General features: G+C 36.3%; 1 protein-coding gene across 1 annotated transcript; it reads right to left on the bottom strand.

Annotated features, from left to right (window-relative positions):
• Positions 1 to 4,686: 4,686 nt before the first annotated feature.
• Positions 4,687 to 10,944, bottom strand: LOC123514705. The gene is given in 9 exon segments (XM_045272769.1): positions 4,687 to 5,995; positions 6,491 to 6,504; positions 6,507 to 6,756; positions 7,126 to 7,449; positions 7,574 to 7,685; positions 8,140 to 8,372; positions 9,073 to 9,247; positions 10,414 to 10,565; positions 10,921 to 10,944. Coding segments are annotated over 8 exon segments (1,422 nt in total). The 5' UTR covers positions 10,921 to 10,944; the 3' UTR covers positions 4,687 to 5,833.
• Positions 10,945 to 12,835: the final 1,891 nt, after the last annotated feature.

Below are 12,835 nucleotides of genomic sequence, written 5' to 3'. Positions count from 1 at the left end.
GGACCACAAATTGTAGAGGATTTCGCTGCAGGACTTAGCCCTGTTAATGGGCCAAATATTTAGAATTAGTATATAATGTATTGTGTACTTGTAAGTGTATCTTTAAGTACTGATGACGAGGTCGCTGTGCGACTGATACAGGATAACCTAGATGGACCCTGGTGGCCCTTTGTTATCTTATTATTTATGTTATGTTCTTTGTTCCAAGGTAAACAAATTCATTTCTTTTAATCTCTCCTCATAGGTCATTTCTGCCAATTCCGGTACCATTTTTGTTGCCATTCTCTGCAATCTCTCCAACTTCCTTATATGCTTCTTTTTATAAGGGGACCAAACCACCCCAGCATATTCCAATCTTGGTCTAATTACCGTACTGATTAATTTCTTCATCATATCTTTATCCATATAATGAAAGGCTAATGCAATATTTCTAATCAAATTATATGTTTCTCCAAACATCTTGTCAATATGAGCCTCAAACTGTCCATGGTCTTGTATTATCACTCCCAAATCCTTTTCCTTTTCCACCTTTTTCAACACTACTCCTTCACCCATCTTGTATGACCCTCTTGGCCGTCTTCCTTTCTTCCCCATCTCCATTACATGATTTTTGCTCAGATTTAATTCCATCTCCCACCTCGTGCTCCACTCCCAAATCCTATCCAGATCTGCCTGTAAAATTTCACAATCTTCTTCACTCTTCACATACCTACACAACTTCGCATTATCCGCAAACAAATTAATATAACTGTTTACTCCCTCTGGCATATCATTAATATAGACAAGGAAAAGTATTGGTGCCAGCACTGAACCTTGTGGGACTCCACTCTCCACCACCAACCAGTCCGACTTTGCATCCCTTATTACCGTTCTCATCTCCCTCCATCTCAAGTAGTTTTCCATCCACTTTAACACTTTTCCCTTCAGTCCTCCATAAATCTCTAATTTCCATAGCAGTCTCATCTGAGGTAACTTATGATCCTCCAGGAACCGTATCCAATATTTCTTTATCACCCTCTCACAAATGTTACTGACCACACTTGTTAAAGACACAGGTCTATAGTTAAAGATGATAAAGCGATGAGACCAGATGAAGTTTCAGGCAAATTATTGAAGGAATGTAGAGAAGAACTGATAGATCCATTATATGATATTGTAAGGTGCTCATTAGAAACCGGGGAAGTACCGGTAAAGTGGAAAAGAGCTGAAGTGGTGCCCATTTATAAGGGAGGCAGTAAAGAAGAGCCTCTTAAGTTCTTCCAACATTTTATATAACTCCTTTTTAGGTATCTTAATGTCATCCATGTACACATTTCCTTCTACATTCTGAGGCTTTACATTGTTTCTTTAGTAAATACTTGTTGAAACCTATTATTTAGCAATTCCACGATATTCTTAGGGTCATCTACTATCCCTTGCTCTCTTAATCTTTCAATGGACTATCTCTTTTTAAGTTTACCATTGATGAACCTGTAAAACAATTTTGGATGTTCCTTACTCTTGTCTACAATATTTTTTTTCAAATTTTCTTTCTTCCTCCCTCCTTACCCTCACATACTCATTTCTTGCCACTCTATAATTCTCCTTATTTAGTATATTCCTGCTCTTTTTCCATCTTTTCCAAGCCACATCTCTCTTTTCTTTAGCCTTAGCACAGGTTGCGTTAAATCAATCCTTTCTTCCTTCCTCTCTTGGTTTATACTTTGGTACAAATTTCATAACTCCTTTATGATATTTCATAAAAATCCCATATTTTTTTTGCACTTCTCTGCTTTGTAACATCTCCTCCCAATCTAATGTTCTGAAATAGTTTTTCAAATTTTCTGTGTCCATCTTTCTATAATTCAATCTACCACTCCTGTATGTCTCATCTCTCCTTCGCTGTGTTATTGCCATCTGCATTTCCATAACCACATGATCACTCTTCCCCAATGGACATTTATATTGTATATCCCCACATAGGTACACTTCTCGTGTTAACACTAAATCCAGTCTAGCCGGTTCATCATCTCCTCTATATCTAGTATTTTCTTTCACCCTCTGTTCCATCATTAGATTAAGGAATCTCTCTCCCCATGCTTCCTCTCCAACACCACTTACTAGATTTTCCCAATCCACTTCTTTACAAATAAAATCTCCTACTAGTATCACCTTTCTTTTTCCAGTTAATACACTTTCCAAACTCTTTAAAGTATCCTTGATCATATTGTCGTATTCCCTTAATGTCCAAGAATTTGTTTTAGGAGGTACATAGGTCACCATGATTATTAATTCTTTTCCATCACTTTTTAACCTTATGCTTATCACTTCTGCGTTGTTCTTCCCATACCAAACCTTATCCACATTTATCTCCTTCTTCGTCATAATCATAACTCCTCCTCCACCTTTACCCTCTCTATCCTTTCTCCATATATTATATTTATTATCCAAATTTACCTTTGTTTTTTCATGCAATTTTGTCTCAGTCAAACACACTATATCAGGCTTCTCCACCATCATATAGTCTTGCAATTCCAATCTACTTGACAGTATCCCATCTATATTAGTATACATTACGGTCCACCCACTGCTCCCTCTAGGGGTTCCTCCGCATTCCTTTTTTCCTACATACCATTTTCTGACTCTCTCCTATAACTCTCCAAAAAAACTTTTCTTTTTCCTCTTCAGACCGCACATCATTTTTCCTTCTTGCCTTTTCCAACAATTCTTTATATCTTCTCCTCTCTTCCTCATTTTTATTTTTCCTTACGTACACCTGTGTGTGTGGTAGTGTGGCATATACTGTTAAGAGAATGGTGTTGTAACTTCATGAGAGAGAGAGAGAGAGAGAGAGAATGCTGAAGGCCCCAAATTTTTGTTTATTATGAGAGGGTATATATATATATATATATATATATATATATATATATATATATATATATATATATATATATATATATATATATATATATATATATATATATATATATATATATATATATATATATATATATATATATATATATATATATATATATATATATATATATATATATATATATATATATATATATATATATATATATATATATATACAATAAAATTCCTGAAATCCGGAAGTCATTGGGGTTCAGGCATTCCGGATTCTATGATTTTCCGGATTGTAAGATAGTAACGCTGAAAATAAGATTAAAATTTTGAGGGTACTATGTAAACCCCACTAAACTAACCCCAACTTGCTATATCTCTTTGTAGTACTGTCATAACATCTTACAGGGATTGCTACTACCACCAGTCCACTGTGTACTTCCTCACCACACCACACAAGATTTACATAGGCTTTTTTTTTTTTCCTTGAAGATTTGCCAGACTATGGGGGGGGAGTGGCATGGGCCTTTCCAGCCATTATGGCGGCCCATATGTGATGATTGCTCTTTTCCTACTTGTCAACTTGTATTTGTGTACTGTAGATAATTTCACTATTTTAAGGAGGCTATTCCACCATCCACATATACTGAGAAGTTTGAGTGATTGTACTGTATTGTACCCCATAATATGTATACAGTCCACAATACTTATGTCACACTTTATAAAATAATTTTAAGTATAAAACAAAACACATTTCATAACATAAAACATTTACTGATGTCTGATAAAAGGAAACAAAAAGAAAGGAAGGCCTCCAACATCATACGCTAGCCAATCACGTCATGAAATTTGATTTAGCCTTTCCAGAAAGCCTTGTTACATTATTATTCATATATAGGCTACCAGTTACCTTGCATCATATATATATATATAGGTGCAAGGTAACTGGTAGCCTATATACATATAATAATGTTACCTGGTAGCCTATATACGAATAATAATGTAACATGGCTTTCTGGAAAGGCTAAATCAAATTTCATGACTTACTGCGAGTCATTTGAATTCAATAATTGTACGTCTTTACAGGTAGGAGGTGTAAAAGAGGCTATAATTTCGGCCCTGGCTCCCAGCAGTAATAAATTAGTTGGAGTTTGAGAAAATGGATATTAATGAATTATTACTACTGTTATTGTATAAAAATAGCACTGCTAATACCTTAAGAATGCCTTCAAGATTGTTAAATTTTCAAATTTTTGATGTGGCTTACAGCCACTAAATATGGGCCCATAAGGCTCGCCACCAATCTCAAGGAATACAGTAGGAATTCAACTACACCAATTTTGATCCTGGATCTGCCACTACAAAGCACCTTAATGACTTCCAAGTTATCTTTACCACTTCATTTCTGCAATGATGCTACTTATTTTTTTTGCAGGATAGCAGCACTCATTTGTGCTTTACAAGTCAGCAGTAATGTCAGGTAGCTGCAACAACAATGTGCTTTTGTTTTACTTAAAATATCTGAACTTGGTCCCTTTTCCCATAATTCTTGATTTTGGAAACATCTCATTTTTATAGACCATGGGAGGATCCCCATTTTAGGATTTTCATTATTGCCGCTAATACCATATTCCCATTTAAAATCTAATGGAACTGTTGAAAATTAATTTGAATTAAGGATGAATTTAGTGTCAAGGATTGTCACCACAAGTTGAACACCTTGGCAGGACACTCAAGAGAATACAATCTGCTACCTACATTCATAATTCAGAATAAGATCCTACTTGATTCTTGATTAATCTTGACTATCATCTTCTTGCTGGAATAAAACTAATACTGTTGAAATTGGCAATATTTTTTTATTGTACGTTCTGAAGTGTTTTCTTTAGTAAAGGCAAACACACACAGTTGCTGTGAAAAAGATGACAAAATCCTCATTCATGAGTCAGTGGTATCAACATTCCTGTATCATTCCAGTAATTTCATCTTACTAGTTATGGACTCAGCAATATGTAACCTACTGGCAGACAGAGTTATCCAAATATGCACAGAGTAATATACAGTATTTTGATGCTATGATGCAAGCCTCATTTGCATATGATGCTGTTGGAGGCTTTACAAAGAACATTAGGTTGAACATTTAAAATTATTTGTAACTCTTAATTGAGGAATGAGAAATTTTAAGTGGTTAATGCTACCTTTTTTGTGCAAGATGGAGAACCCTGCCACACACCTAAGAGTATTAAGTTACCTCCTTTGATGACTGCCTTGGAAAAAAAAAAAAAAAAAAAAAATGCATGTGCGAGACATTAATTGTTCCAAAGCTATAAACAACCATTCTCAGGATATGTTACAATTTTTATCCTTCTTTCCAATTCTAACACTAATCAACAATATGAATATCTTAAGAGATGGTGGAATGCCAGATAAGAATTACAGTAATGGTATGATATTATCATGCTATGATCTCTAACCCTGAGATTGTATTACTGCAATGGTTTTTTGTCATTTTTTTTTGCCAATGACTGTATGTATGTAAAGTAGTGATGGTGATGATGATGATGATGATTATGAATAATAATGAAGATAATAATTAAAAGGGTGATATTGACCAAATAAATAAGATACACATCCTAGCTTAAATAACACACACACACACACACACACACACACACACACACACACACAAAGACTGGTGGAATGGGAAAGTTTTGTGAATAGTCCTACTATCTACTATACCTGAGAAGCTTTGACATAGCATAGTGGGCTACATACTTCCACAAGGCATGGCAGCATACATATGTACTTTGGTTTATCCTTCAGATCTTAGACTACAGCAGGTGCAAGCTACTTCCTGTGGTGTATGATTCATCCTAATTGAGCCTGCATGCACATGGGCCCCACCAGACGTGATGTGACGCACCATCGCCTTCCCAGGGATCAACAACACAATCAAATAATATGTATAGCTGGATATGTTCAGATTTCACGTCTTATCTTGGTACTTTAACTCCACCCGGTCTGTTAGTTGTTCCACCAAAAGAAACTTTTCCCACATTACTGGATACTGTGGACGAATATTCTCTACTGCCACACGCTCCTCTCTGACTTCTTCTGCCATCCACAAAATAAAGGATTCTGCAAGTGTCTGAAAAAAGAAATAAAGCTGTTATGAACTGCCTGTACATAACAAATTCAGGATGCATATCAGCTACATGAGTCAGGCTTGTTAAGGTATTTGAGAGATACTGTGCCCTTCATTTCTTGATACTGACATAACATTATGACAAAACATTAAACACCATCACAGATCTTTCCATCAGAAAATGAATATATAAGATAGAAGATGACTGCCAACAGTCATACAAGAAAGTAACACCCTTAGAATGATACTTCATGATAATTTTGAAATATAATTAAAAGAAATTTTTCTCTGATTTCTTCTCATTTGAGCAATGAACTGATCTAACTTTATAAGACTTTTGTTGTAGTTACTTAACAGAAAGGAACTTCAAAGTATAACATCTTTTTAAAGACACTAGGCCTATAACAGTAGAAAAGTTTAATTGTGACTGAAATATAGTTAGTGTACAGTAGACAGATTTTTGGTCTTTCAAGACTAAAGTAATGAAAACTCTCCTACCTTCCATTTGTCTAAAAAGAGTTGGAGAACAATAGCCACTCTTGTATCTCATAAAACCTCTTGTGGCAGGAGGTTATGCATTCATTTATGTTCTGTTGCTGTCGCCGCCGAGAAGCACGGAAGCCATACACCACTTTTTCCCTCAGTGCTCGCAGCATTATGTACCACACAGTCTTGGCCTTAACCAGCCCAATCGTCTCTTCGTCCTCAGTGAGGAAATAGAGCACTTCCCCTTCCTCGTGGTAACCATGTTCCCCATGCCGGATCTGTTGGGAACAAGATGTTAAAGGTACTACTACTTTGTGTATTACATCAAACCCTTGCCTTTGATCTTTGCTGTCTTGAGAGAGAGAGAGAGAGAGAGAGAGAGAGAGAGAGAGAGAGAGAGAGAGAGAGAGAGAGAGCTGAATGCTACATTAAATTTTTTTATTTCCTTCTACAATCTTTTGTTACACACATACACATCATTTCTTGTCATGCTACTTTGAATTCAGTGACTGTATAAAGTGACACTTACTGGAAGAAATAAAAAATTAAAAAGTCAGGTAAAATATGAACAAGTTATTTATCCATATAGAAGACAAGTATTTACATAAAGGAAAAGTAGACCATGAAAATAAGTAATTGAAACTCACCTCATCTCTGTATTTCTGCACATCTTCTACTTGGATGACTGTGTAGGTTGGGGTGGTGAGGCCAAGGCCAGAGAGGAAGTTGAGAGTGTGGTGGGGAGGAAGAGCAATGAGACTTGAGCAGCTTTCATCACCAGCTGGTGGTGTAAAGCCTATCACATTGAGAACTGGTCTCTCCAGCTGGCTCAGGTTCATTATGTGCTGGTTCTCAGGCTGGAGAAGCTCACAAATGGCTGTGCATTTGGTGAGGTCAAGGAATTTCAGCAAAAGATTGAAATGTTTCTCTTCTAGCTCATGAAGAGTATCCCACAGACATCTTGCCACAATCTGTCAGGAAATTATTTTACATAAGTAACATAAGATGTATTAATTTGTAAGAGCTGAAAAGGATAAGCTGATATACAGATTTTTACCGCAAAATAAAATGACATTAATAAATAACTATTCTTACCTTGGCAACAGTGAACCGGTCACCGATATATTTATCAATGTCCTCCTTCTCTTTGATAATCATGTGAACATTCTTGCTTCCGGTTATGATGTAAAATTTTCCATTTATCTTTCTGAAAAGAAGAAACAATGCATAATTCTACAATCTCCATCAACAAATTTTTTTTTACAACTTAGCATTATCTTAATGAAAGTCATCTGTCCTGGTATGGGCAAAAACTGTATTCATTCATATGGGTAAAAATTGTTTCCATTCAAATGAAATGAATGAAATGAAAATGGGGTGCAGCAAAAAATTTTTTCCTTGACAATTTAACTTTTCCAGTCTTTTTTTTTTGCAGGTATAGCTGCAGTGCTATCAACCTACATTCCAGTGCAACTTTCCTCTAAAAGTGGAAAAGGGCAGAAAGTACAAAGTGACTCCAGTCAACATGGTATATGAATTGAGAGTGAGGTAAACATTCCAACTCATATATTTTATAAACCAAGTACAAAATGGGGAAGAAAAAGGAGACAGATTGACAAAATACAGTATAAAAAACAAGAGGGAGGAGACAAAAAACACACCTTGCACTGAAGTGCGCTGCTTCCCCATTGATCTTTTTCATGCAGACCACCCGTTGGGCCTTGTCCTGATCCTTGAGGAAATACTTCTTCCACTCATTGCTTTCTGGCTGCTGGACGTCATCTTCATCACCAATGTCTCCCGTGAATTTTCTATTTGCATAAATCAAAACATCCTGAATGGTCTCTTCTTCACCGCTCTTCTTCAGCTCCAACAAGGTTGTGCCTCGTGGGATCTGCCCAAACATACAAAGTGGATTTCTTTTTTTTATTTCACATCTTTGGTCAATATAACTGACAAAGAAAAAGTCAAGTGAAACATGAATACCTAAACAATAAGTTCAAAGAAAGAAACCTTTCTTAGAGAAGTAGCACAGCCTTACTTTAGAAATAACTATGTGGACATCGTAACAACATATTTATCTCTACACTTCACTTTCACTTTGATTATATAGGTAAATCTCTGTAAACTGTTGTGACCTCCAGGACAGCATACTACCACTACACCCTGGAGTCTGACTCAAGCCATAACCCAAATAATGAGGCTGCTCTCCCAAATTGTGAACCTTGTTAAGCACACCATGGTAATCAACAACAGAAGTGAACCTAAACTCTGTCATCATGACAGAAAGAATTTTTACTCAGGGAGATTATTCCAATTGAAAAGAAAAGGATTACCATATCTGTTTCAATCTATCAGAAATTCCAAGTAAAGAACACAAATAAAGATAGAAGCCAACTTAGGAACTATAAGTTACTTTTTTTTTTAGTTATGTATTGTAAATGAAGACCGGGCAAACAAAGAAATCACTGAAATACAAGACAAGTAGTATCTAATGGTGGGATGGCCTGGAAGTATAGAAGCTTGTGGCACAATTGGAGGATAAGAATGGTGATGTGCATTAATTTTTCCAAGCCTAATAATCTCTAACTCACCTTCTGCCGAATTTCCGCATTGTTACTGTAGATCTTGTCATCAGCATGATAGCCGCTAACCTTTATGTCGTGAATGATACCCTCATAGTTCTCTGGAAGGATGTCTTCAGGAATACCTGAACTGGATATCTTCAATAATTTCTCTGCAACCATCAGTTTTGCAAAATCACTCAATCTGAAAATGTAGCAATGACAATTTCTCAGTATACTGATCCATTCATTAATAAATGCAGAAATGGGAAGAAAGAAGACAATTCCGTGTTGTTTAACATTTCTGTCTTCCTAGCATGGTTTAATTAATAATCAGCATATTGCAACTTCTGCAATATGCTGATGAAGTACACTGCACCAATTTTACACACAAAAAACTATGTAAATATAAAGAAGACATCTAACTCCATCAGTTTCCTTGAATTTAGTAAAAATGAAAAGAGGTATTATATAAAGACAAATACTTGAATGAACAAGAAGGGAAAGGTGCAGCCAGCCACTCAGGGTACACTCCCAAAGTTATTGCAGTAGTAGACAGGGAGATTTAGTTAAATTTTCCATTTGGTGGTTAGATATTCTTTCTATCTTTTTAGTGAACCACATTATACTAAATTTTGCATTTATCAAACATAAAATGCCCAACTAACTATCCATTTGATTTATTAAACAATTATACGGCAAATGTTTTTCTATAGAGGCAAAATCTTACACAGCGTAAATTTGGCCAATGACAGTCAGAGGACCCACTGGCAACACTCTAATGGAACTTGACTACAATATTTCCTTTAACTGTAATAGTACAAACTTCTTGGATTGTTACTTAACATTCTCCTAATAAGTTAAGAGTCACAGGTATTTTAGAATCAAATTAAACCTGACCTAACAAGTCTAACCAGTGTTTTGCCCTCTGGACTTCAACATAACACTTCTTAATTTAGTAATTTAGTTCAACAATTAAAATATTCTGAAAAATAAGAATAATAAAATAGGTTTGTTAAGTACCTGGAGGAGGTCTTTTACCAAAGAAAATACCGTAATGTCAATGCACACCACATGATAAGTTTAACCGTCTAACACCAGAGAACTTTAAGTTAGCATTAGCATTACTTTTTGTGGTGTCATTGGCTGGATTACCACTTTCTTATACTATCAATTGTAAATTTTTTTTTTTTTTAAGGTGAGCGATGGCCTGTTTAAAAATGTCATTGTGCACAGAGAGAGAGAGAGAGAGAGAGAGAGAGAGAGAGAGAGAGAGAGAGAGAGAGAGAGAGAGAGAGAGAGAGAGCAGTTAAAAATAGAAATAAAAATGAGTACATATGACAAGGGTAGCTCTACAAAGCAGTAAATTACCCCTGAGCAGCAGTGGCGTTGTATCGTGCAGACTCAATCATTCTCTTCACTGCCCCTGACACAGATTCGGGAAGCCTGGTTGAAGTTGTGTGTTTTTTACACATGACGGTGTTCATGTCCTCTAGGAGCTGTATTGTTTCACTGTCCTCCATCTGTTAATTCAAGAGACGGGCGTAAGTCTAACTTTGATTTCCGGTAAAGCGACAATGGTCAGTCACAGGAAGCAAAAATGTATGTCTCACAAAGCACTAACCACTTCTTTATTCAACACCTTTACTTATATGCTATGGTACACATACTCCCTCCCCCAGACACATTTGTCCACCCTGCTATTGATTATAACAATTGTAATATCCGCTCTCTGGTTGCTATAACAACTAACACTGCGTTCCTTTATCAGTGATCACTAGTCACTACACTCACTGCGCACTGATTCTCACAATGTTAACGATTTTCTCCTATATCTCACATCCCACACTGAAGGGGGGTCAAGAACTCACAACTTACACAAGTGATAAGTAGTTTTTTTTTATCCACCCCCCACAACACACACACACTATAATTTATATATCACAATGAAAACTTTTTAGTACCCGTGGTGAAAGCTTTGATAGATGCTCGCGGGCATGGCGCTTAGGTAGTTGTGTTACACGAAAAGTAACCTTGTTCTTTTCTTTCTTTGTTTTTCTTTCGACACAAAATGAATAATGGGGAACTGAGAACGCCACGAATGGAATGACGAGACTCAGAATGGAAGCTGACCTTTTATAGTCCATCCTCAAAACGTATTTGTTATCACTGCTCTATACGTACGTATCGCCACTATTGCGCCAAGCTTGTTGTGACGCACAGCTAGGAGGACAAATACGTATTCTCCACCATGTCACCTTGTGAAAGCGGCAGTACTATACGTATCACATGTAGTTCGTACTATTTCTTCTACCTAGCTCCCATAGGCAGTTTCAGTGTTCTGGGTTTTCTTCAGTGACGATGCATTGATAATTAATCTTCAATAAAGAATTGTGGAATACGAACTACAAAAAATGGAGACTGGTTTTTCTTTATTAATTAATAGAGCCGAAATATTTCACCCTTTGCAATGTTTTCCTCAAAGTGGTATTTCTTAAAATATGGAATAAAATATGACTTTTATAATTCTAATTGGTTCTCATAACTTCCACCCTTTGAGTAATGAACAGACAACTTTATGTGATTGAAGTATGCATTAGAATACAAAAAAAAAAGGTTAATTGATACATAAAAAAAAAATCACAAATCAGTAAATAAGTGATATTCCAACTAAAACTTAAGATTCACTAAAATCTTGACATTGTTGTTGTAACACCTAGTATTGTAACCTTTATTTTAGTTATTTCATATATCTGACACGTACGCATCACTTCCAGTAAGTACCTAAGTATTGAACTCGGGAGAAGAGGCTATCTAGGTAGGCTATTTCCATATTCCCTGTATTTTCCTCCTATTCAGTGCATCCATTTTCCATCTACTTTCTACATAATAGCCTGTTAACCGTACCTACCTGTCTTCTTGTATCATTCTTATGTGTTACTGTCCTTCCTTATTGCCTTTTACTTGATCTCTCTCTCTCTCTCTCTCTCTCTCTCTCTCTCTCTGATGTGGAAGAAACATATAAGTGAATAGATGTGCGAATTGGTCTGAGAGAAACTAACTATACAAGAGAGAGAGAGCGGACACATCATACGGCAGGTAAAAGGTAATGGAAGAACCGTCAGTAACAAATGAATTATATACGAATGCAAGTATGGTTAGCACGGATGGAAAGACAGGTGAGGATACATTTTCCCAAGGTGCATGGCCAAAGTAAGTATGAAGAGAGCTGCTCTTGTTACTGACTTTTTTTTTTTTTTCATGAAGGGAAGAGAACCAGCCAAGGGCAAAAAAAAAAAAAAAAAAGATTAAAAAAGGCCCACTTGAGTACTGGCTCTCTACAAAGAAAAAAGCGTCAGCCAAAATTAGGGAGCAAATGCCTGGATACCTTCCTCTTGAAAGAAGACATGCAAATCGTAGGAAGTCGGAAATATAGATGCAGGGAGGGAATTCCAGAGTTTACCAGTGAAAGATATGAATGATTGAGAGTACTGGTTAACTCTTGTATTAGGGAGTTGAACAGAATAGGGATGAGAGGAAGAAGAAAGCCTTGTGCAGCGAGGCTGTAGGAGGAGAGGAGGCATGCAGTTAGCAATGTCAGTAGAACAGTTAGCATGAAAATAGCGATAAAAGATAAAAAGAGAGAACATTTCGGCGGTGAGAAAGAGGCTGAAGACAGTTAGTCAGAGGAGGTGAGTTGATGAGACGAAAAGCTTTTGATTCCATCCTATCTAGGAAAACTGTGTGACTGGAACTCCCCCAAACATGCGAAGAGTACTCCATACAGGGACGG

This window comes from Portunus trituberculatus, chromosome 38 (genome assembly GCF_017591435.1).
Source record: "Portunus trituberculatus isolate SZX2019 chromosome 38, ASM1759143v1, whole genome shotgun sequence".
Lineage (NCBI taxonomy): Eukaryota > Metazoa > Arthropoda > Malacostraca > Decapoda > Portunidae > Portunus > Portunus trituberculatus.
This window is presented reverse-complemented; position numbering and strand designations above follow the sequence as displayed.